General features: G+C 43.9%; 1 protein-coding gene across 4 annotated transcripts in view; it reads right to left on the bottom strand.

The window, feature by feature from the left end:
- Cog4 (component of oligomeric golgi complex 4) overlaps positions 1 to 26,458 on the bottom strand; it is a 35,635-nt gene that overhangs the window by 2,382 nt on the left and 6,795 nt on the right. For 2 of the 4 annotated variants that reach the window (NM_001310607.1, NM_133973.2), the window contains exons 5-15: positions 25,990 to 26,183; positions 21,811 to 21,916; positions 21,159 to 21,316; positions 19,909 to 19,967; positions 16,469 to 16,602; positions 13,758 to 13,876; positions 13,126 to 13,292; positions 11,486 to 11,651; positions 5,645 to 5,707; positions 731 to 847; positions 128 to 220 (exon numbers count right to left, since the gene is read on the bottom strand). In NM_001310607.1, coding sequence (NP_001297536.1) covers positions 128 to 220; positions 731 to 847; positions 5,645 to 5,707; positions 11,486 to 11,651; positions 13,126 to 13,292; positions 13,758 to 13,876; positions 16,469 to 16,602; positions 19,909 to 19,967; positions 21,159 to 21,316; positions 21,811 to 21,916; positions 25,990 to 26,183 — 1,376 coding nt within the window. The remainder of the gene's footprint in view (positions 1 to 127; positions 221 to 730; positions 848 to 5,644; positions 5,708 to 11,485; positions 11,652 to 13,125; positions 13,293 to 13,757; positions 13,877 to 16,468; positions 16,603 to 19,908; positions 19,968 to 21,158; positions 21,317 to 21,810; positions 21,917 to 25,989; positions 26,184 to 26,458) is intronic. The other 2 variants (XR_387727.3, XR_003947213.1) reach the window with 2 other exon arrangements.

Below are 26,458 nucleotides of genomic sequence, written 5' to 3'. Positions count from 1 at the left end.
TGTCTCTGAGCCATTCTTAGGCCCACAAGCTGCTTCCTGGGAGGAGTCTAATCTTGGATGGGATGGAGGTGGGCTGCCAGCACTAAAGGTCCAGTCTGCCTTTGATGACTGCTGTGGCCAGGCTGACCTCCTCGATGCTGTGCGAGACTGAGAGAAAAGTGTTGATCCAAGGTTGCACCTGCGGCTTGACTGCTGAACTGTTGAGCTCCGCCAACCCTTCCTGCAACAGGACAGAGACGTCAGACTCATGCCCCACCTCCTAGCTGATCTTCCCGCCCTCTTTGTACTCCTGCAGCTGAGGGTCCCATAGTGAAGGCCATGACAGGAATGTGCCCCTTTCTAGGTCTGTGCAGATTCAGGTCCAGAGATGAGGTACTGAGACTGTCTTAGCAAATCTCAAAAGGATTTCATAATGCCTCATGCAGGGCAGTGCCTGTGGCTACAGTCAAGTATCATTGAACCATGTGGTCCAACTCCTCTGGACATTTCTGAGGGCTCCCGTCATCTTGGGGCCAAGGAGAGATTCTAAAGGAACAGATGCTAGCTTGTTCATGTAACACATGATAAAAAGAGCAGTGGGCCCTTTAGTTCCAAGGGCTGTGCATGCCTTTAGTGGCTGGCTGCTTTGCCCTAGCCCTCTCCTCTCCTCGTTTCCTGCACACAGCGAATCTGCTAAGTCAGCTAACAGTCTTCTCAGAGCATCAGGGCAGCAGCCGGAACTCAGGTTTACCTGCAAGAGGTCTCGAAATTTGTTGGACACAGCAGCTAAGTCAGAAAGGCAGCTGTCAAACTTGGCCTGGGCCTGTTCCCCTCCAATGCCCTGACTGAAGAGCTTGGTGCAGTCACTCTAGGGGGAAAACACAGCTTTAGAAACTGACTGTCCATGTCGTCATGTGAGCAGGGGCAGAGAGGGTCAACATGCAAGCAGCCGTTTGGCCTGTGCTAGACTGTCCTCTGAGATTTGTATACTGGATATTCTCTACTTTGCTCTTACCCCCTTTACAATTTGCGACACCAGTGTCTGAGGAAGAGAATAAAACATATGGCACAATTTTTTTAATATACATTTAAGGCTAACATTTCTAGGTTCGAGGCCTGGTTCAGTTATATATTTCTTCTTTTTTTTTAAAGATTTATTTTATGTATTTGTTTATTTTATGTATGTGAGTACACTGTAGCCGTACAGATGGTTGTGAGCCACCATGTGGTTGCTGGGAATTGAATTCAAGACTGTAGCTGGCTTCAAACACACCAGAAGAAGGCATCAGATCTCATTACAGATGGTTGTGGACCACCATGTGGTTGCTGGGATTTGAACTCAGGACCTTTGGAAGAGCAGTCAGTGCTCTTAACCTCTGAGCCATCTCTCCAGGCCTGAGTCATGTATTTCTTAAATGACTTCAGGCAAACAGTTCAGTTGCTGAGTGTCAGTTTCCTTTCTATGAGAACAGATACATACTGTGGTGACAATTGTGGAATTTTGGTTTCTTTAAAAAACACAGAACTATAACAAAGTATTTTCATATTAATTCCACGTGTGGGGATATTTGGCTGCTTTGGACTGTCCGAAGCAGCTGAGTATGATTTAACTCCTGCTCTAGCAAAGGTGTGGTTTTGCCAGCAGCAGTCTCTGCGATCGTGTGACATTTGAAATTCTTGGAATTTTTCAGAGGGTATATAAATGCTAGCGCCCCAATAGGTAGGAGTTGGAGGTTGTTCAGGAGAGGAGGACTGGTTGTGGTTTGTTAGTAGTTGTGCTCAAAGAAGATATGAGAAAGAAATTAGATTCACAGATCTCTCTCCCTCTACCCTCTATCCTTCCTTCTCTCTTATCTTGAGGTAGAATGTGAAAGGGGGTGGGGAGGTGAAGGGTAGGAAAAAGAACCCACAAAGTAGCAAAGATCAGCCACAGCATAACTCCCTCTCCCACGATAGGTTTTCTCTGTGTAGTCTTTACTGTCCTGGAACTCACAGACATCCTCCTGCCTTCTGAGCCCCACCACTGCCAGGTTACAGTACAATACACCTTCAACCCCAGCATCAAGAGGCAAGCAGGAGGATCTCTGTTTCAAGCCAGCCAGGGCTGCATAGTAAGATCCTGTCTCAAAACTGAAAAATAAGAAGGAACGTGGAGCTGGGCAGTGGCGCACGCCTGTGATCCCAGCACTGGGCAGGCAGAGGCAGGTAGATTTCTGAGTTCGAGGCCAGCCTGGTCTACAAAGTGAGTTCCAGGACAGTCAGGGCTACACAGAGAAACCCTGTCTTGAAAAACCAAAAAAAAAACAAAAAACAAAAACAAAAAAAAAAGAAGGAACAAGGAATCCCATTCCCTTGACAGATGAGTTGTGTGAGACAATACACAAAGTGCTTAGCCTGGTACTTAGTAGGCACTGGGATATACTGCCTATGGCTTCACAGTTTTTGTTTAAATCAAAACTTGGTCTTATGAGTCTGATGAGACAGATCTGCAGGTAAGTGTATTTGCCAAGTTAAGTCCAGTGTTTAATCCCTAGAAAACACACAGAAAGGAAATACACAGAAAGAGAGAACTGACTCCAGAAATTTGTCCTTTAACATCCATGTGTGTTGTGGCATGCATGTCCTGTCTCTCTATCATGCACATACCTAACAATAAATAAGGAAGTAAATTAAAAACAACAACAACAAAACCCATCTGGGCAGTGGTGGTACAAGCCTTTAATGCCAGGATTAGAGAGGCAGAGGCAGGTGAATATGAGTTCAAGGCCAGCCTGGTCTAGAGTGAGTTGTAGGACAACTGAGCTGCACAGAGAAACTCTGTTTCTAAAAAGCAAAGAACCATCCTTTTTTAGTCTCGCTATCAAAAGAGAAATGAGCCCAACCTCAGGTGCTTGAGATTGAAGTGCTCGCTTACTCTGGGCTGGCTAAGGCATAGGTTAACATTTTGCTTTTATTATTTATTTAATTAGGAGGAAGAGACAGGTTGGACAGCCAGAGCTACACAGAGAAACCCTGTTCCTGTAAAACACTAACTAAGTAAATAAGGTTCTTGCTCTCCTTTAAAACACACTTGCACACCCACGAGTTACATATTTAGAAACAGTTTATAAATAACTTTGAACTTAAAAACAAAACAAGAATGCTTGCCCTATGAAACAGTATTATCATTATCCTTGAGGCACAAGTGAGGAAACTGGAGTTAATAACCTGCTAACAGCATCACAGTAGACTATGCAGCTAGATTCTGACTGAGGTGTCCGACTCCTAGGGCGTCTGTTCCTGCAGGGTGGCCTGCTTGATGCTCGTTTGTCTGGGTTGTCAACAGCTGCCTACATCATTTCTTGTGGTATTCCTTACAAAGCTGAAGCTGTGTTTTCCACAACAGCATCAATGTGAGTGCAGAGGCACTGGGAGAAGACCCCATCCCCACAGCCGTTCCCTTACTCAGCCTTTTCGCTGTCACATCATCAGCCCACTGGACCTGCTTACTGCAAAGTGCTGGTGGTGGGGCTGAGACAGCATCTGTGAAATAAAATCTTACTTATGGGAATTACTCTGTTTATTTGTTTACTTGTTTATAGCTATTGTCTATGTCTTTCCCCTCATATGGCTCATTGTGCTGGCTAGGTTATGATTTTCGATCATTTCATGAGAATTTTTTTCAAACCTAGGCTGATCTTAAGGATAAAGCTGGAATACGATCTAAAGTGTTAGAATTCAGGGGGTTTAGAGATAGAGTGGTAGCACACCCTTTTAATCCCACTCAAACATTTATTGTACAAGGGACACTGCTGTTTGTATGTTTGGGTATACATTCCTTTTTTTTTTTTTTTTCTTTTTGAGACAGGGTTTCTCTGTGTAGCTCTGGCTGTCCTGGTAGACCAGGCTAGCCTCAAACTTAGAAATCTGCCTGCCTCTGCCTCCCAAGTGCTGGGATTAAAAGCGTGCACCACCACGCCTGGCTTGGGTATACATTCGTAACTTGGTCCATGTCTTGCTGTTTTCTCACAGCCTCCTTCAGGAATCCCATTAGTTATGAGGCTGTCTGCCTAGCTCCAAGGTCACACCAGTTTGTACAGGCAGCCCTTTGCCTCTGCTTTAAAGTATCCTCTTGTCAGTGTCCACCTAGGGACAGGATCCTAGCTTTCCTCCGTTCTGAGTCTGGGAGTGAGACGTAACTAGGACCTCACTTTGACACTTCAAAATGTTTGCTCTATGCTATCTTGCCCTGTTATTTACTGATAGCACATACTTCTATTGTATCAACTGGATATTCATTTCATGACAACATTATGAATAGAGGTCATTATCTCTGTTTCACAACTGAGGCTAAGGAAACTTAAAACAGAACTTGCCTACAGCCACTTAACTGGTTAGAGGTCTTGTGGAGATTTGAACATACTAATATCTGACTTTAAGGCTCAAAAAATTTCTATTATGCTCTGCAGCCCTCTTTAAGAATGACAGCAGGGACTACAGAGATGGCTCAGTGGTTAAGAGCACCTCTTGCTCTCCCAGAGGACCTGAATTCAGTTCCCAGCACCCCATGGGCCCACAACCATCTGTAAATTCAACTCTGGGACCTCACACCTCTTGTCTGTGAGAGCACCTACACTTACACATACACATCTCTAAAAAAGACAGCAGCTGGTTTTATGCAGTGTTTGACAAACCATACTTAATGTTATTTATAGAAGGCTTTGTCATAATTCTAAAAAATTATGTGCCAGGCGATGGTGGTGCACGCCTTTAATCCCAGCACTCGGGAGGCAGAGGCAGGCGAATTTCTGAGTTCGAGGCCAGCCTGGTCTACAAAGTGAGTTTCAGGACAGCCAGGGGTATACAGAGAAACCCTGTCTCGAAAAAACAAAAAAAAAACCAAAACAACAAACAAAAAAATTATGTGTATGTATATGTCTCTAGGTGGATGTAAGCCGTGTGTGTATGTGTGTGTGTGTGTGTGTGTGTGTGTGTGTGTGTGTGTGTGTGTGTAAGTGCATGGGTGCCCACAAAAGCCAGAAGAGTGTGTTGGATGCTCGGAAATTGGAGTTACAGGGAGTCGAGTGATTGGTATGGGTGCCCTGGAAGAGTAGGAAGTACACTTAACTGCTGAGGCACCTCTCTAGGCTTTTTTGAAAAAAAGTATTTTTATAAAGCATACTCAACTATTTCATGAGAGCACCCAACAAATCATCAGCAGGGAAGGAAGGAGATTTACTGAGGCTCAGAATGAAGGACTCGGCCATGGTTATGGTCGAATGTACTGAAAGATCTTCCATCTTGTGGGCTAGAATTTCCTCAGCAAGACCACAGACCTCTTACTATGTTGCCAGTCACCTCTGAGCTTCTACAAGTATGGCTCTGTCAGACAATGCTCACTTCAGGACAGTTGTTTGATGCCTTTTTTTCCAACAAGAGTGGCTCTAATCTACTAAAAGCTGATAAGATAGGGCTAGAGAGATGAGTCTGTGGTTAAGAGTACTGAGTGCTCTCCCAGAGGTCCTGAGCTCAATTCCCACCAACCACATGATGGCTCACAACCATCTATAAGGGGATCTGTCGTTTTCTTCTGGCATGGTGGTGTACACCATGTGTATGAGATAGAGTACTCATACATAAAATAAATTAATAAAAAGGAAAGCCCGACTGACAATTTCCCGTGTACCTCCAGAGTCTTCTTCAGAGTTGAGATGTTTTCACTGCAGACTTCCACATTGTTCAGAGTCACCTGGAAGATGATGAGAAGGAATGCTACTGTTACTTACTGCTCACCGGGCTCGCTGCCCGCTCAAACACCATCAGAGAAGTGCAAGCGTGAGTCTGCAGCCTGAGGGAAGCCTACCTCTGTTAGTAGGCAGGATGCTCAGATCTTGGCTCAGAATGGTGAGCCAGGCTCAAGCTTTCTCCTGTTCTCTATACCAAAGCAGAAAAGCCATAGTGACTGCAGAAGTATCACACCCCAGGCTCCGTATTACTTATAGACCAAGAACATTTCAGGCAAACAGGTATGTGGTAAGTCCTGGATTCTAAAGTGCCAGGCCATGGTAAGGATTGCAAACATATACCCAAGGGGGAAAAAAACCCACTGCAGCAAAACAGACAACATGCACCCCCTTTATAGCAGGCACTATACTTTAGTGATGGTTATGTGTGCTTAGCAAGAGCAAAATCCTGGACTGAATTCCTAGCACCAGCCCTGGCCCAGCCTCCTGCCCCTGATACTTAAGATGTAAGTCAGGTAGTGATTGATAAACATTATGATAAAAAATAAAACAGGGATGGAAACAAATTCACAGCGAAAAGCTCACAAACACTAGAGTAGGAATTAGAATCCATGAGTCCCTAGTGTGGACTAAGGGCTCCTTCTTTCATGACTCACGTGTCTCTGAGAATAGTCATAAAAGCAGTATAGGGATTGGAGAGACACCTCAGCAGTTAAGAGAGCGTACTGCATGATCAAGAAGTCTAGAGTCTGCATGTCAGCACCTCCAGTGCCTTTAACTACAGCTCCAAGGGCTCTGAGAGCCAATTGATCCAATTCTGCACTCTCAATGAAAGGCACACACACACTCCTTTCCCACTTTCCCATGTGCATTTAATCTCTCTCTCTCTCTCTCTCTCTCTCTCTCTCTCTCTCTCACACACACACACACACACACACACACACACATTCACACCCCACTACTCCCGGGGACAAAGCAGTAAAGGGATGTGACTGGGGTTGGTGGGGTGCTTACAGAGATATAATAACCCTGGGTTTGATTCCCAGAACTGCATGAACCGATATGGTAGGGCTCACATAATTCTAGTATTCAGGAGACAATGGCATGGAAATCAGAAATTCAAAGTCAATTTTGGTTGTATAGTGAATTGAGGCTGACTACATGAAATCATCTTTAAAAAATGGGAACAAAAGTGACAAGGACAACTAAGACCATCTGGAGGAAGGCATCCTTGGTTTGAGTTACTCAGGAAGGTTCCATGGTTGATATGATTTACAAAGCTATAATGCTCATGTTCCATGCATTGTAACTGATGGGAACATCTCAGCACTTTATCAGCCTCTCCTCAGCTCCCTTTCTTCCCACCTGTGGTGCTAAGGATCAAATGCAGGCCATGCTGAGTAAGTTAATTACTCTGCCACTAAGGTCTAGCCCAGGCTTCCCTTCCCTACCCTTCCCCCCCTTAAGGCAGTCTTAGATAGTTCTGGCTGACCTCAAACTCACTGCCTCTACCTCCCAAGTACTAGAATTATATTCTGCCACCATGCCTGGCAGAATTTTTCTTTTTTCTTTTCTTTTCTTTCTTTCTTTTTTTCGAGACAGGATTTCTCTGTGTAGCCCTGGCTGTCCTGGAACTCACTTTGTAGACCAGGCTGGCCTCAAACTCAGATATCGGCCTGCCTCTGCCTCCTGAGTGCTGGGATTAAAAGCATGCTCCACTCCCGCCCGGCCAGAATTTTTCTTTTAATTGTGTATGTAGACATGTATATGGCTGGTATGGAGGCAGAGAGTGCAGGCATTGGAACCCCTGGCACTGGAGTTACAGATGGTTGTTAGTCACCATCCACGCTGATACTAGGAGGAGAATCTTCTTCCACAAAAACCGCAAGAGTGGGGCCAGGAGAGATGGCCCAGCAGTTAACAGACTGTTCGTTATTCTTGCAGAGGACCCCTGTTTAGTTCTTAGCACTTACGTGGTCCCTTACCACTATCCATAACTACAGTCATAGAGGATCTGACATTTTCCTTTGACCTCTGTAGAAACAGGTATGTCCACGTGCATACGCATACATACAGGCAAAACACTCACACATGTGGGGCCAGGAGAGATGGTCCAGCAGTTAAAAGATTATTCGTTATTCCAGCACCATCATGGCAATTTTAAGAGGGTCTCATATAGCCTATACTGGCCTCAAATTTGCAATGTAGCTGAAGTTGGCCTCGAACTCTGGATTCTGCCTTTACCTCCTGAAGTTACAGATGTGTGCCATCATGTCCAGTTTCTGGAAGTATGCTTTAGAGCAGGTGAATGCCACATAAGCATGGCTATGGTCTGGGATATTGGTATAGAGGCTATGGGTGTAGGATTAATGTATTTGGGAGAATCTCCTTGCCTCAAGCTGGTTAGTGGGTGGCATGGCCCAGGAAGGCAGGGCAGGAAGGAGCCACAACTGAGGAACTTAGGGATTTTAGGGTAAAAGTCCCAGATCCACATGGGTTTGGACTGAGAAATCTGCTGTCTTTGGGGTACTTTTCTTTTGGCATCATGTACTCAATACTGAAGAACCGCACTGCTGACTATGCTGCTTAGACCATGCCATAAGGGGCTGGGTAAGGAAACTAAAGCCTGTTAACACTGAGCGTGTACAGAAAAGCAACTATACTGTTACAACAGCTGAAGGATAAAGGTCACAGTGTAAGTGATTTCCAGGCACTTTAGGGCACCAAGAATTAGTTGCCATGAGAAGAAAATGGACTGACAATCTCTGTAAACATGGATGCACTGGGTTTAGCCTCTGCTCATAGAAAATGGGATTTCAGTAGAGTTGGGGAACTCATTTTGACAGCTAAATGAATCAAAGTGTCATACCAATAGGCTTTGTGGGGCTGAAGAGATGGTTCAGTCAGTAAAGGTTAGGCTCACGACCAAAATGTCAAAATAGGATTTGTAGTGGGAGTAGTGACATTTTAAGTGTTTGGAACCAGAAAAACTAGAAATCTGTCACCAAGCATTTAGCACCCCATTTCTGTTGGCTTTCTCATGTGGGTCTCCTTACAATGAAACTGTCAGTCTAGTGTGGTGGTGCAGTCCTTTAATCCCAGCACTAGGGAGGCAGAGGCAGGTGGATCTCTAAGGCCAGCCTCGTCTACAAAGAGAGTTCCAGGACAGCCTGAGCTACATAAAGAGATCCTGTCCTTAAGCAACTCCAACAATACAATGAAACTGTCTAATCTAAATGGAAGAACAATGAGTGAGAACAAAGGCACTCAGTGGCCAGCCTTGGGGATGTGAGAAATCACTTGGTTGAAAAGAACTAGAAAGGCAGATGGGTTAGGTTAAGAGGCTGAAACAAGAAACCAACTAGGCTTGCTGTCTTGTGCCAGTAATCTAGCTGCTCAGAGACTGAGGAAGGCAGGTGTAATTTCAGGACCTGCCTGGGCTATGGAGCCACTAGGCAAGCCTGAGTAAGTTGGTGAGACTTTGGCCCAAATCAAGCATTGGGAGTCATATCTTAGGGGCGGTGTGCTTGCCTGGCATGTGTGAAGCCTTAGGTTCAATTTCCAGCACTGAAAAAAAAAACAAAAATAGGCTGGAGAGATGGCTCAGCGGTTAAGAGCACTGACTGCTGTTCCTGAATTCAATTCCCAGCAACCACATGGTGGCTCACAACCATCTGTAATGGGATCTGATGTCCTCTTCTGGTGTGTCTGAAGACAGCTACAGTGTACTCATATACATAAAATAAATAAATAATTCTTTTTAAAAACACAAAGAAACAAACAAACAAGCAAACAAAAACCAAGTAAAACAAACAGATGCCCAGTCAAAGACATGAAGTGCTAATGTCATAGGTCCCAAGAGGCCAGTGAGTGCTGAGCCCAACAGGAAAGAATTAATAATAATAATGAGTAATAATAATAAGTTCTGTAAGTTCATCAGAGTTGTTTGTTGGGCCTTTTTGGCAAAGTTCTCAAAAGGCAATACATTTCATAAGTAAATATTTTTAGAGCTCCTCTTTTTAACTAAAGTTCTTATTTGCTTGTGTGTGTACAATATGTATGGGTAGATATGCCATGGCACAAGTGTACAAGTGTGGTGGTCAGTGGACAAGTCTGTGTTCTCCTTCCTTCTGTATATAGATCACCAGGATCCGTTCTGTCTGCTTGTTTGAGGCGGGGCTGTCCTAGAACTCTATGTAAACCAGGCTGGCCTTGAGCTTACAGTGCTGATATTAAAGGTGGGCACCACTATTTCCAGCCTTCTCTCCTTCCCCCTTCTAAAGACACAGTCTCATGTATAGTGGGCTGACCTTGAACTTCCTAAATAACCAGGGTTGTCTTTTACCTCATCCTCCTGCCTTCAGGGATTATAGGTATTATAGGTGTACACTACCAGGTTTAGGTTGGTCCTCCTTTTGGGCATCACCTGTGATATCATACAGGTGTTGGATAGATGTTTCTTTCCTTTTTGTTTTTTGAGACAAAGTAACCTTGGCTTACCTGGAACTATGTAGACCAGGCTTGAACTCAGAGAGATCTGTTTGCCTCTGCCTCCTGAGTGCTGGGATTAAAGGTGTGAACCACTACACCTGTCTCATGGGAAATTTTTTTCAATGTCAAGGAGAGACAGGGAGCTAAAATAACCATGTTAGATGTGTCTGGTGACTAGTTAGTGTGATTTCCTCACATTGGTTAAGGGTTCAGTAAAGTTGCAGCCAATGTCTCTTAGATCAAGAACCTGAGAGGCTGAGCACTAAGAACTGCATGGACACATGTTTGTATTCAATCCATCTGCGGATTGTTGTCTTCAAGCTCAGCTTTGGTGTTTCCTTCAGCCTCTAGGCCTCAGGCACCAAGCTCACATCTAGTGGAGGTGGAGGACAACACCAAGGACCAGGGCAGTGCTGTCCCCATGCACGTCCAGTGAGCGTGTGGCAGAGACTGTGTGAGCCACTGATTCTCTGTGCTCTTCAGAATGTCACACACTCTGCTGCCCTATACCTTCTCAGGCTCCAGTCACCACACAACAGGAAGGCCCACTGGTTCATCTGCTCTCTTAGTTGTCTCGGTGAGGCTAAATGGCCCCTCCCCTCCTTGAAACAGTCTCGATAGTAGCCCAGGATAACCCTGAATTCACGAGCCATCTTTCTCAGCTTCCAAAGTCCCAAGATTACAGGCATGTTCTAAAGAGGAAGTTACTAGAAAAGCAGTCTTGGGAGGCAAAAGGATCTATAGAGATTGTCAGCCTTCCCTCAGAAAAGCAGTATAGAAGCCGCCCTGATGTTAGAGTTGGTTTTGGTGGATGCATACAGCGTGCAGCCCTTAAACAGCGTCTAAGGACACTGAGAAGTGAGAAACTTAGGCTTTTAGAAAAAAGAAAAAAAAGTACATTTTCTGCCTCTGGTTACTCAGAGCGGGTCTCAGGTAAGAAGTGGTTTCAGAACCTAGAGGAACTTTCCTTAAAGGTGTTTTCCTTTTCAGTTAGGTTCTAGAGAAAAAGTCCTCACCCTGAGGCTTTTATATGACTAAGGAGTTACAGTATAACCTTTCAAAGAGTCTGGGACCGAGGCTCGGTTGATAGAGTGCACCCTGCCCAGCACTGCTAACACAGGGCACGCACCTGTGAGCCTAGCACTCCAAAGGCAGAGGCAGGAAGACTGAAAGTAAAGGTTATTCTTCATTATGTACCAAGATCAAGACCAGCCTTGGCCACAAAACCTATTTCAAACTTACAATAACCCTTGAGAAAATCTGCCCCAGCTGCCGGCCTGATGGCCACTTACCAGGAAGGACAGCTTGGCTTCATCAGTGCTCTCGATGCCTTTGGTGTCAAACTTGCCCTGCTGGAGGCTGCTGTGCATGATGTTCACGGCACTTGTCACCCCACGCTGGATGTCCTGTAAGGTGGTGGCTGGGAAGCCCATTCTTAGCTTATTACATAGAACATCCCTGTGGGGCAGAGTGGCAGACGCAGACTGTTCAACACCTGCCTCTGCCTCTTGTGTCAAGTGCTGGGATTAAAGGCGTGCGCCACCATGCCGGGCTACTTCTTTTATAAAATACGAGATAAAAGAAAAAGACATCATGAACTGGACAGCAAAGGTAGGGGAAAGGGTAGGATGGACCCCAGTCTTCAGCAACCACACTGTCCATGGGGGTCCTGATGGTCACTGTGGTGCTAGCTAATGTTTACTTCTTCATCAAGCTTTCAGTTATTACCAAAAGAGGAGACAGCAGAGCTCAGTGGAAAGCAGCAGCATGGAGGAGCGAAACACAGTCTGAGTCAAGCCAATACCAGCTTCTCTGTTCTACTTCTGAAGAGGTCTGTGACCCGTGACAAAGGGTCACAGTATAATTTCCTCTATGCCCCAGTTCTACATGTATAGAACAGAAGCATGGTTTCTATATCGCTTTTTAAATATTTGTCTACTCTGCAAGGGGAACACACGCTACAGCACATTTGTGGAGGTGAGGGAAGAGCTTGCAGGCATTGGCTCACCTTCCACACCATGTAGGCTCTGGAGATTAAACTCAGATCATTAGATATAGCAGCAAATATCGTTACCTACTGAGCCATATCACCTGCCCTACATCAAGGTTTTTAATACAATAAAATGGGGGTAGACATGGTGGTGCACACCTTTAGTCCCAGCACTCAGAATGCAGAGGCAGGCAGATCTCTGAGTTTGAGGCTAGCCCAGTTTACAGAGCCAAGTTCCAGGACAGCCAGGGCTACACAGAGAAACCCTGTCTCAAAAGACCAAAAACAATAAGAGGGGAGGGGGGAGTGTGTTGCTATAGTGCTTGGCTTGTAGAAATAGAAACTATGAATGTCATTATAGCCACTGTGTTTATCTAAACCACATGCTTTTCTCTTGGTCTGAGGGTAATGACACCTTCAACACACTTGAGTGAATTAGATTAAGTATTAGAAATTAGGCACTTAGAGCCGGTCATGGTGGCACAAGCCTTTAATCCCAGCACTCAGGAGGCAGAGGCAGGCGAATTTCTGAGTTCGAGGCCAGCCTGGTCTACAAAGTGAGTTCCAGGACTGCCAGAGGCTATACAGAGAAACCCTGTCTTGAAGAAAAAAAAAAAGGAATTAGGCACTTAAGGTATTTGGCTGAGAGACAGTTTCTCTGAGCTAAGGATGTTGCATTTGGAACAGATTTTTTTTTTTTTTTTTTTTTTTTTTTCTGTCCTGGAACTCACTCTGAAGAACAGGCTGGCCTTAAACTCAGAGATCCACCTGCCTCTGCCTCCGGTGTGCTGGGATTAAAGGAGTGTCCCACCAGGCCCAGATAACTTAATCTTGTTTAGAACTGAATTTGACCCACAAAGACAAAAGGAAAGAAACAAATAAGACAAGGAGTCAAATACTAGTACTTTTATGTCCATAGAGCAGAAAGGGCATCAACAGTACCTGAAGTCAGCTTCCAGCTCTCTGGTGGCAAGGTTGATCATGGCACAGAGACAGTCGATGTTAGAGCTGGACAGAGCCCGCCCAATGCACTTTTTGACAATGTAGAAGACATCATCCACCATGCTGGATGTCAACTGGCCTTTCTCATAGGTATCCAGAGCCACAGCCTATCAATAGGCAAAGTCCTCAGTGAGTATTGCAGTTCTGATGTTCTAGATAGTTCTGGTTATACTAGTCCTGTCTCCAAACCATTTCATATACTTTGTCCATGTTGGTCACAGCTTGATAAGAAAAAGCTCACTTCTCTAATGATCACAACATTAGAAAACAGTATTTGGGGCCTTTGCTTTGGCAATATCCATTCTCTGGGATGTCAGACACGAGAGGCCCTACCCCATATATATGCAGGGAGGAGGGGACAAGCAGGCTCCATGGGAGCTGTTCTTTTGTAATCTTTGGGAAAGACCCAGCTAGGAATGTGGAGAAAATGACAACTTCAGAGATGTCTTCTTACTACATCCAAAAGTACTCTCAAAGCAGGACCCAGAAATATGGCAGGTCCCAGCCATTTCCTTTGGCCTGGCTTCTTGGACAGGAAGCCCCGTTGCAAGAGATGTATCCTAATGTCCTACCTTATTGACCGTCTCTCTCATGAAGTACTCCTCCATGGTAATATAGAAGCCAATTAGCTCCTGCATGGTACAGCTCAATAGGCAGTTATTGAGGAGTTTGTCCAGGCACTTCTGGTGCTCTAGGGGACAGCCAAGAAAGGAATATTCACTTTTCCCCCGAGGGAATGAGAGCAAGGTTTTTCATTTATCAAGTTCCCTTCTAGTCTTTTTTCCAAACAGGCGCGCATATTTTCCATGATTAAAATCAGTGTAGATTAGTAATTTCTATATTTTTTTCTGTACCTTAATTTTTTTTCCATTTACTTTTTTATTTATGTGTATACACTGTTGTTCTCCTCAGATAAACCAGAGAAGAGGGTGAAGATGGTTGTGAGCCATGTGGTTTCTGGGAATTGAACTCTAGAAGAGCAATCAGTGCTCTTAAGTGCTGAGCCATCTCTTCAGCCCTAGTTTAATTATTTTTAAAGACTTATTTAATTACTTATTTATGTATATGTATGTGTGTTTATGTGCATGCAAATGAATGACTTCAGAGGCCAGAAGAGAGCATGCCCCGGAGCTGGAGTAACAAGTGGTTGTGAGCTGCCCAACAAGCCTTAGCAACTAAACCCTGGACCTGCAAGCACTCTTACCCACTGACCTAGCTCTCTAGCCCCTTAATCATTACTACTTTGTCCCTTGGGACACTAGGATGAACCCAGGGCCTTGTACATAATAGATGATTCTCCTGTCTCAGCCTCCCAAGTCCTGGAATTACAGACCACTATACCCAACACCACTGGACATTTTGTTTGATAATTTATATTATTTTAATTTCATTTGTTTATGTTTTTAGAAAGTGTCTTGCTACATCTTGAACCATTTTGTCTTGAACTCACAGAAATCTATCTGCCTCTGCCTCCAGAGCACTAGGATTAACTCAGGGATTTGTCTATCTCTGCCTCCTGTGCTGGCATCAAAGGCATGTGCCACCACCTTGGCTAACATGTGGGTTATTTCTGAATTTTTCTTTCACAACTGAAAAATCATAATAACTGAAGAAAATAGTGAATATTTCTGAAAAAAATTACTTTTACTTATGTGCATGGGTGTTTTGCCTGCAGTAAATGTACTGTATGAACGTCCAGGACTTATGGAGGCCAGAGGAGGGAACTTCTCTCGTACTGGAGTTACTGGTGGTTGTGAGCAGTCACATAGGCACTGGAAACAAAACTCAAATCCAGAACAAAACTGTTGACCCACTTCTCCTGTAGTGAATAATTCTGTACAAATAATGTAATTCCTTTTCATTAGTTTCTCCAAGATGACACAGAAGTCTAAAGATGCATGTTTGCAGGGCAAAGACCAAAACACTCTAAATATAAAGCACTCCATTCTTTATATCAGCACTGTTTAGCTGCTCAATAAGAGTATCTGTAATGGTACAAATTTTAAAATGTTTATTATTATTGTGTGTGCTAATGTGTGGGCCATACATGCCGTATGTCCTCGTGGAGGTCAAGGGACAACGGTTAGGGAGACAGCTCTTTCTCTCTACCATAGGTTCCAAGGACTGAACTCAGGTCCTAAGGCTTGGAGGGCAGCATTTTCATGGTCTCAGCCATCTTGCCAGTCAAAGCCATGCTTTATAATTAATGCCATCCAGTGTGGTAGTCAAAAGCCATGGCATGGCTGGGGAAATGACTCAGGGTAAAGCGCTGGCTGTACAATCACAGGGCCAGAATTCAGATTCCCCAGCCGTCATGGTAAAAAGTCAGAGGAAAGCGTCAGGGAAAATGGTGTACATTCAGTTTCAGCTCTCAGAGGCAGAGGGAGGGAGAGCTCTGTAAATTCTAGACCAAGCTGGTCTACATAGTTCCAGGCCAGCCAGGGTTACATAGTAAGACCCTGTTTCAAACCAAAACCAAAACTGAATCAGGGTAGTGTGTCAGCCTGCTTGTGTCAGCCTGCTTGTGTCAGCCTGCTTGTAATCCTATTCTGGAAGAGGAAACAGGCAATCCTGAGAGCAAACCAGCTAGCCAATATAAGGCCCACTGAAGAAGACAATATATATAGATTTTAGGCCTTCACACACATGTGAACACACACAGAGTCATGACAGATTCCCTGAGAACACAACTCTTTCTTCAAGGCCGCTTTGTACTTGGTCTGTAACGTTCTGGAAATAACCTGTATTCTCCTAGTGCATCACTCTTTGATTAGCTTCCTGTTGACTGTGCCCCATAATATTTCCCCCTGAAAGCAGTACATGAGATGCTGTACCTGATAAGCTTGCCTGGCCTAAGACATACTTCACGTGAGATCTCCTAGCCCTCCTGTTCTGTCTCTTTTATCCCCGATCCCCTGGCTCTTCCTTCTGAGGACCCTGTCACTGAAGAATGACTTGCTGGCCCAGGTCTTCCAAACACTGGCGCTATCGGAGTGAGCCACCATGCCTAAGTTCATGGCAACTCTTGAGATGTCAATTCCCAGCAACCACATGGTGGCTCACAACATCTGTAATGGGATCTGACTCCTTCTCCTGTACATGAAGACAGATCGCTCATATACATAAAATACATGAATAAAAAAATCTTAAAAAAAAATAATCCCAATAGGAACCAATTTGTCCAGAGAGGTTTCCGTAGTAAGATCTCTGTGACTTGACTATGACAAGTCAGGGCCAAGTGCTTCCGCAGGTCCTCCCATCAAACACGAGAAGGATAGTTTACCTTGCTTTACTTCTTCTGAAGCCATGGAGTCCCCCACCTCAAAATCCGCGCTGATCCTCTTCCTGAGGAAGCGTAAGTACAGTTCACTTCGCGCATTCATCAGGGTAACCTCAGTCAAGACAGGGTCCAGCTCCCTGAGACACAGAGCATAGGGAATAAGAGCATTCTGTGCCTACAGTGGCAAGGCGTCAGGGTAAAGACTCCCTGCCCCTGACCAGGTACAGAACGGAGCTGTCAGAGGATGCTTGTGCCGCCTTGCTTGTTACAGACACAGCTATCAATCACATTTTCTTTTTTCTTTCCTCCCTGTTTCTCTCCCTTCCCACTCTCGTTTCTCTTTCCTTTTTAGTAGGGTCTCTCTCTCTCTCCATGGAGCCCTAGCTGTCCTAGAACTCACTATGTAGACCATCCACCTGCTTCTGCCTCTCAAGTGCTAGGATAAAATGTGTGCCTCTACACCCAGCTTCACCCACATTTCCCACTTGCCAGTGGCTGAATCATTTACCTCCAGTATGAAAACTACCTAGGCTTCTGTGAAAGAAAATACACTTCTCTAATCTCAAGTTGAGCCATGAGATTTAATACACAACACTGAACTATGCCTTATTCATCTACCTCCGAGAACAGTCAAAACAGTCCCGAGAAAACAAATTGGAGGACTTGGCTGACTTCACAACTTACTACAGGGCAGGGTGGTGGCGCCCTGGCTAAGAGAGCTTGCTGTATAAAATGAGGTCCTGAGTTGGAATTCCCAGCATCCATGTTTAGGAAAAAAAAAAAAGCTGGGTGTCAGTGGTGCACATTTTTTTAACCCTTAGCACTTGGGAGGCAGAGGCAGGTGGCTCTCTGTGACTTCAAGACCACCCTTGTCTTTAGAATGAGTTCCATGACAATCAGGGTTACACAGAGAAACCTTGTCTCAAAAAGACAAAAACCAAACCAAACCAAGCCAACAAACCCTCAGGCATAGCTACAGGTGTCTGTAATTCCAGCATCTTTAGAGAGTGGTGGTGGTGGTGGTGGTGGTAGAGCGGTGGGTCCTGGGAGCTCACTAGCCAACCAGCCTACCTGAAACAGCAAGCTTCAAGACTGAGGTCTTAAGTGAATGAGGTGGAGAGTAAGAGAGGAGGAGAGTGATAAAACAGGATACTCAGAGTCCTCTTCTGGCTGGGGACTCACACAATTACACACACACACAGCCTGCACTTGCGCACACACAGAAGCCACACGAGTGCAGACTGTGTATTACTAGTATAAAGATACAGGTATAAAGGGAATAGAACACAGAGTCCAGGCAGTCAACTGATTTGTTTTTCCAAGACAGGGTTTACTATGTAGCCATAGCTATTCTGGAACTAGCTCTGTAGACCAGGATGGCCTGGAACTCAGAAATCCGCCTGCCTCTGCCTCCTGAGTGCTGGGATTAAAGGTGTGCACCACCACTACCCAGCTCTTCCCATCCCCAGACAGGGTTTCTCTGTGTAACAGAGCCTGGCTGTTCCGGACTTGATTTGTAGATCAGGCTAGCCTGACCTTGAACTCATAGTGATCTGCCTGCCTCTGCTTCCTGAGTGCTGGGAATTAAGGTGTGTGGCCAGCTCTTTAAAAGGCAGCGTCTCACTGGGCGTGGTGGCACACGCCATTAATCCCAGCACTCCACTCTGGAGGCAGAGGCAGGCGGATTTCTGAGTTCGAGGCCAGCCTGGTCTACAAAGTGAGTTCTAGGACAACCAGGGCTATACAGAGAAACCCTGTCTTGAAAAAAAAACAGAAAAAAAAAAAAAAAAAAAAAAAAAAAAAAAAAAAAAAGAGAGACAGGGTCTCTTTATGTAGCCTTGGCTGGCCTAGATTTCACTCCATTCACCAGGCTGGTCTCCAACTCATATAGTCCTGCACAAATGATTTTTTTTTTCCACAAATGATTTTTAATGGAACTACTAAGACAACTGAATAGGGGGGATGTTGTGCTAGAAGCACTGATATCCACATGAACAAGAATGAAGTTGACCCTCATCTTACATTATATATACAAACTCCCTTTACTTGCTAAAGGGAATTGGTCAAAACATGTGTCTGGTCATAGTTTCCACAGTTACTGATACTGACCTGAGAATCCCTCTATAGTGGCCCCTCATAGTCACATTATTTCAGGCTCTCTCAAGTGCTTAGGACATACTTTCCTTATGCTGTCTGGGACACTCTTATACTCCAATTCACCCTTCAAGTCTCAGACCTGTGGCCATTTATCCTCAGGAAGAGCCCTGGACATTGCCCATATCTGACTATATCTCATTACATGTTCTCTCCTACCCTGTAATTCAGATTCACCTCAGTGGTCCACAGCAGTGTTCAGAACATGCTTGGATTCTATTTCTGGCTCTGCCATTTTCTAGCTTTATTATCTTGATAAAGCCATTTAGCATTTCTAGGCTTTAGTTTGTTCTTCTGAAAATAAGTTACAAATTACCAATGATTTACCAATGATTTTGCTCTCCCAGGGTATTACAGTGGATAGACAGGAGTAATGATTTTTTTTTTCATAGTATATAGGACAGTTCCTGGGGAAAAAAGCTATCTAGCCAAAATGCCAGTAGTGTAGAGGTTAACATACCTTGAAGTGGTTTAATATTTGTTAAACACTTATAACAATGTACAATTAACATTATAAATGTGTCAACTATCATAACTATGCTGGTGAGTTTTTCTGACAACTTAACACAAGCTAGGGTCTTCTAAGAAGAAACCACAACTAGCACCTAACTTTTTAAAATGGGTCTCATGTAGTACACACTAGCCTTGAAATCTAGGTCGATGATTATGACCTTAAACAGCTGATCCTCCTGCCTTTACCTTCTAAGGTACTATAGGCATGAGCCGTCATGTCTCTTTTTATGGGGTACCACGTGTGTGTTAGGGTATAGGGTACTTACGTCTATTAGGTAAGGATTCTTACCAACTGAGATATCCTCATCCAGTGATCTATTACTCCTTATTAACTAGACATATTTTTATACAGTGTCTTCTCTAGGAGAAATTGATAGAGTTGGAAATTGGTGGCTCATGCCTGTAATCTCAGTACTTAGAAGACTGAGACACGTGGCTTGTTATGAGTCTGAGACTAGCCTGGGCTACAGAGTTGTCAACAACTTACTGTATTTTATTTTAAAAATAAAATTACTCCATGCATGGTGGTACAGGCCTTTAATCCTAGCACTTGAAAGGAGAGGCAGGAGGATCTCTGTAAGTTTGAGGTTAGCTGGATATACATAGAGAGTTCCAGGACAGCACATAAAAAGACCTTGTCCCCAAACCAAAACCGAAACCAAACCAACCAACTAAAAAAACCCCAAACCAAAATCCCCTACATTTTAACAGAAGTAGTCTCTAAACTAGATGTAACTAGTAACTGAAATTCTTACAAGCTGAAGGATTATTATTACCTTGGTTCAATTTTTTCTGTTGCAGAATTTCTCATCAAATTACTCTGGACGAGCCGAAACTGAAAAACACCACAGAAATCAGAAGAGCACCTCTGCCCCCCACTGGCCGTTCCAGCCTACAGTGATAAGCTTCAGGTTGCTAATGAGGCTCACTTTTCTTTCAAGCAAGAGTTGCTTTTGGCTGTTGCTTTCATTTCTGTTATATATTTACTTATTTTTTACTTTATGTATGGATGTTTTGCCTAAATGTATGTATGTATGTATGCATACCAGGTATGCTCTGCCTGTGGAGGCCAAAGAGGGCTTCCAATCCTCTGGAATTGGAAGTCACAGACGGTTGTTAGCTGCCAAGGGAGTGCTTGGAATCAAACTCAGGTCGGTCTTCTAGAAGAGAAGCAAATTCTCTTAACTGCTAAGCCAACTTTCCAGCCGCTGTCATTTTATTTAAAAGTAATGAATGGTAGGGCTGGTGAGATAACGTAGTGGTTAAGAGTACTTGCTACTCTTGCAGAGGACTAGAATTTGGTTCCAGAACCCATGTGGTAGCAAACAACCATCTGTCCCTCTCCTTGCAAAGGACCCAGTGCCTTTCCTGCCCCCATGCACTAGGCCTATACATGCTGCACATACATAAGTCAAACCATTCTTAAAGACTGAATAAAGAACAGCAAGTATTAAAAAAAGTAATGCTAAGGACATTCTCATGGACTGCTGTCTGGTCTCACAGTCTGGGGTTCTGCTTATAGATATGAACCAATAGACAGTGGCTATGGAACTCAGGTTGGCCTGGATTTCCTTATGCAGTCCAGGCTGACCTCAAAATAATGGTGATCCCGTTGCTTCAGCTTCCCCAGGGCTGAGATTATAGTTATGCACCACTCTGCTGGCCATTCCTACTTCTGTGTGCTACTTTTATTTCCTGAGCTTATGGGAATGGAAAATTAGTTCTGAAAAAGAGAGCCATAAAAACTAAAGTGAAATTAAAAACAAATTATTAATACTTGATACTCAATAGCATGCAGAGGGCACTGCTGAACGTTCAATGATAGAGAATCTGGTCCTCTGTTTCTGTTGTGTTAAGGCACTAAGCATTAGGCAAAGTGAAGGCCACTCTACCTTCAGCATCTGTCCTTCTCCTCTAGGCAGTGGGTCCATCCACCCACCCACCCATCCATCGATTCTTTCATTCATCTTCATTTCTCCTAACGTCCTCTACCGAGTGCCCCGACCACGGCTGCTCCCCGGCTCACCTGCTGGTGGTAGTCCCTTTGCTTGATGAACTTGTTTACGACCTTCTCCACCTGTGTGTCACATTCTACTTGAAGATATTTGATCAGGGTAAAGAGTCGCCCTGGTCCATAGTAAGTCTCCACGATGGGTTGGTGAGTTTCCACAATTCGGGCGATCCCTAGGAGGAAGTGAGAGCTGGACTTCACATGTTTTTTTCCATAAAATAAATTCCTTTCCCCCATCAAAGATTAACCTAGGTCTCACTAACCCCCTGCAAAGGATTTAGTTCACGATCTGAAACAGAGTTCTAGTTGATGCTAGCTGTTGTCATCAACATTTGATACCTATCAACAGTGATGGGCTAGTAAAAGGGCGCTTGAAAAGTCACAGTGAAGTCGTTTTCTCTTGAGGAATCACTGAAATAGATCATCTGCCTTGTAACATATTTTAGATTAAATTTATTATTTTTTTTTTTAGGGTCTTGAGGTCTCAAAATACTGGAGAGACTCCAATCTTGCTAATCAGATACTAATCTGGAAATCGATTATTCAATGAGTCAACACCTAAAAACTACAGGATTGCATCAAACACACCTGAGTAGGGTGAAAGGGTAGGATGCATATGTCAGAAGAAAATGTCGCTGGTCTCCCTAGAATACAGAAAGAGGCTCACCTTCAAACAGGAGTGTGAGAGTATCCGCAAAGATGACCGCAGCTCTCCGATCACTCATGTCTGAGCCCAGCACCAACAACAGATTCTCCTCAGCCTTACTGGCGACCTGGAAGCAGAGGAAATGCACAGGTATTTTTCAGATCAACAGCTTCCCATCAGCTTTCCTTCCACCACGTTTCCCTTGGAGGCTGGAGTTGGAGGCAGCGCCGAGGAAACTCTCTTGTGGGTGATCAAGTAGGACAAGGAACTTGAGTATGTGGTATCTTTTTTTTTTCTTTTTTTGAGACAGGGTCTCATGTAATTCTCACTGGTGGCATGGAACTTGCTATATACATTAGGCTTGGCTCCACCATACAGAGACCCACCTGTCTCTGCCTATTCAGTCCTGAGATTAAAGCTATGTGCTACTATAACTACAATGACAGTTCATCTATTCAGGGGACTAAATAATCGTTTAAACTCTGAAAATACAGACTACCATTAGCTGAAAGGAGAAAGCACTTCTATTTTCACTAATGATCTTTTTTTTTAAAACTAATTTTGCTTTTTTTTTAATTTTTCTAAGATTTATTTATTTATATGTAAGTTCACTGTAGCTGTCTTCAGACACTCCAGAAGAGGGAGTCAGATCTCGTTAGGATGGTTGTGAGCCACCATGTGGTTGCTGGGATTTGAACTCCAGACCTTCAGAAGAGCAGTCTGGAAGAGCAGTCGGGTGCTCTTACCCACTGAGCCATCTCACCAGCCCTTCACTAATGATCTTAAAGTGTAACTTGACTCATTTACAGTGCTTTGTTGAGGGGGCTAGAGAGATGGCTCAGTGAAGAGAGCACTGACTGTTCTTCTAGAGGACTTCCATTTAATTCCCAGCACCTACAAAGTAGCTCACAACCATCTGTTAACTAGTCACACAGTCTCTTCTGCATGCCTCCACAGGCACCAGGGAGTGCATAGCTACACATATAGGCAAAACCCCTATATACATAAAAATACAAATTAAAAATATACCTTAGAACATTTTTATTTACTTACTTATTTAAAGGTACAAGTGTTCTGTCCGCATGCACGTCTGCATGCCAGAAGAGGGCACTAGATACCTTTAAAGATGGTCATGAGTCACCATGTGGTTGTTGGAAATTGAACTCAGGACCTGTGAAAGAGCAGCCAGCACTCTTCTGCTGAGCCATCTCACCAGCCCTATTTTATTATATTTGATTTGATTTGATTTTTTGAGCCCCAGTCCCTCTACAGTGCAAACTGGCTCAGAACTCATCGTCTAACTGAAGCTCGCCTGAAACTAGTGATGTTCCTGCCTCGGACTCCCAAGTGTTAGCATTACAAGCATATGCTATACCGTGATGCCTAGTAACTGTACTTAATTGTTTCCTTATAGTGTGTGTGTGAGTATTGTTTGTTTGTTTTGAAATGGGAGGTCTTTCTATGTAGCACTAGATGTCCTGGGATTTACCATATAGACCAGGCTGGCCTAGAACTCTCAAGAGATCTGCCTGTCTGGGAACTGGAATTAAAGGTATGTGCTACGAGGCCTAGCCATCTTGTTCTTTTTTAAAAAAGATTTATTTATTTATTATATAGTACACTGTAGCTGTCATCAGACACACTAGAAGAGGGCATCAGATCTCATTATAGATGGTCGTGAACCACCATGTGGTTGCTGGGATTTGAACTCTGGACCTTCGGAAGAGCAGTCGGGTGCTCTAACCCACTGAGCCATCTCACCAGCCCAAAGGTCCTTTCTCTTAACTATATCTCAAGATCTCTCTTTCTCTTCCAAAATATTCAGTGTTTACATAAACGTGTCTCTTTACTGCTACTCCCCTCAACTGAAGTAAGAATGATAGCTTACTATTTTTTTAACCTTACTAATTTAACAAACTGCAAATGTTAGAGAGCAATAGTTCTACACCTGAGGGTTGCAACCCCTTTGACAAGCCTCTCTCTCCAAAAATACTTGTATACCATGATTTATAACAGTAGGAAAAGTACAGATCCGAGTTGCATCAAAAACCACTTTATGGCTGGGAGTCAGCACAGCATGAGGAGCTGCATTAAAGGCGCCCAGCATGCGGGAGGCTGAGGGCCACTGCTACCGAGTAAAGTAAGCAAGGATGTACAGAATGGTGTCAGTTTACCTTTTCTGTTCTCCTTTTTCCTTTAATTTGACAAGGTCTTTCTACATAGCCCCAGCTGTTCTTGAACTCACCACGTAGACCAGGTTGGCTTCAAACTCAAAGAGATCCACCTGCCTCTGCCTCCTGAGTACTGAGATTAAAGGTGTGTGCCACTACACCCAGCCTGGTCTCATTTTTCTTAATGGTAGAGTAGTGCTCCATTATAAAAAATTCTTGGATGTTCAAAGAATGTAGTGATATAAAGTTAAAAAGACTCAACAAGTCTGTATGTTTGTTGATTCTGTTTCTGTTCAACTTTGAAAATTACCTTTTTTTTTTCTTTTGAAGATAAAATCTCATAATCTACCGTGCTGCAGAAAATAACCTTAAGTTCCCGACTCTCGTGCCTTCCTTCCCAAGTACTGGGACTCCAAGCGTGTGCGTGGAAGTGAGAAGACAGCTTTGCTGTGTCAGTTTCTCTCCTCTCCTCTCCTCTCCTCTCCTCTCCTCTCCTCTCCTCTCCTCTCCTCTCCTCTCCTCTTTACATGGTTTCCTCTTTACAGGGATCAAATTCAGAATGCTAGGCTTTCACTCAGGAGCCTCTGCCCACTAAACTATCCAACTTGTCTCTTCAATTGATCTTAAACGAAGCCCACTCCTTAGTGATGCATGCCTATAGCCCTATACTTGGGAGACAGGGGCAGGAGGAACACAAATTTAACCAGGTTGGTCTACATATTGAGTCACCTGGGCTATAAGTTAAGACTCTTTCAAAGAACAAACAAAATCAGAAAGTAGCTCCCGAGTAACAGTTTGAAAGAATGAATCAGGGGCTGGCGAGATGGCTCAGTGGTTAAGAGCACCGACTGCTCTTCCGAAGGTCCCGAGTTCAAATCCCAGCAACCACCACGTGGTGGCTCACAACCACCCATAATGGGATCATATGCCCTCTTCTGGTGTGTCTGAAAACACCTACAGTGTACTCATACATAAAATAAATAAATCTTTTAAAAAAAAAAAAAAAAAGATGAATCAACCTCTCAGGCAAGTTGCATTTTAATTGTCTTGCATTTTCACCTGGTCTTTTGAAAAATCAATGTGTATCAGATGTGTAGGCTATGGCTGGGAAAGAGCAGGCCATAAAAAAAAAATTGCTGAGTGAATACATGTATTAATTCTTCCAGGTTATAGTAAATGCAGAATCAATTAACAACAGAAACAGAATTTGTTAACTCCTGTGCCCCTAGGGAGGCAGAGGCAGAGGCAGGAGGACTGTACTGAAGTCTCAAGGCTAGCCTGGTCTACCCAGCAAATATCCAGCCAACCAGGGTCACAAAGCTCAGTGCTGCCTCAAAGGACAACACAAGACTTGTCACCTCTTACTGATGGCTACAAACAGCCTGGCCTGTTGTTGATGGCCACAAACCCAGAAACTTGTGAAGCTGCAGCAGTAGACTCTCAAGCTTACGGCTTCTGTGAGTTAGAGTCAGGCTAGTGAGGGCTGAGGACATAGCTCAGTGATAGTGTTTGCCGAGTATGCATGAGGTCCTACATTCTTTTCTAGCACTATATCTGAAGAATTAAAAAACAAACAAACAACTTGATTTTTTTCCAATGTCCTACTCTGTGGGCAAAGAACCATGCCATCATCCTACTAAATAATTACTTCTTGTGATGGCTATTGTCAACCTGACTACATCTGGAATGGACTACAATAATCCAGAAATGGATGGCACATCTGTTGGAGATTATCTGTTTGATTTGAAGTGGGTGAATCTACTTCTAGTCCATACCTTGAGGTAGGAAGACACTTGCCTTTGATTTAAAAAAAAAAAAAAATCCTCCACTAGCACTTAAGCCTACTTTAGAATTCCAGCATATACAGAAGACCAGCTGAGACACCCAGCCTGTGGACTGAGCAACTGTTAGATGCTTGAACTTACTGATCACAGCTAGTCATTGTTGGATTAGCTGGACTCTAGCCTGTAAGTCATTCCAATAATCCCTCTATGATTCTAGAGAACCCTGATTGATACACTGCCCATACCTGTTTGCACAGGTATTCCGAGAACTTGCTCAGGCCATCCTCATGTAAACCCAGCAGTGGGAAGATCTTGAAGAATCGCTCCACCTGGGGCAAATCACCTTCTTTGGTAGCGATAGCAAACTTCTCTGCGACTATGGCCTTAAGACGTTGCTCAGCTTCCTGCAGTAATTTCAGGTTGGCATCAATCATGCTTCCTGCTCAACGGAGATAAAACAAAAGTCAACATAAAGACTGGTGCTAGGTCAGATCCATGCCACTTTGTGGACTACTATTAACTTGGCAAATATGTTTAAATACCTACTATGTATAACACACTAGGCTAGCAATGTGGATAGATAGAAAGATGAATCCACCATGATTGTACTGCTGTGAAAAGTTACAATCAAGTAAGAAGAACTGTGCCTGTGTTCTAGTACACATATTACAACTCAATTTATGGTAAAAGTCTTAAGAAAGGTGCCTAAAAGTC

Source organism: Mus musculus, chromosome 8, assembly GCF_000001635.26.
Source record: "Mus musculus strain C57BL/6J chromosome 8, GRCm38.p6 C57BL/6J".
Taxonomy (NCBI): Eukaryota; Metazoa; Chordata; class Mammalia; order Rodentia; family Muridae; genus Mus; species Mus musculus.
Note: the sequence above shows the minus strand (reverse complement) of the source record. Positions and strands in the feature narration are given on the sequence as shown.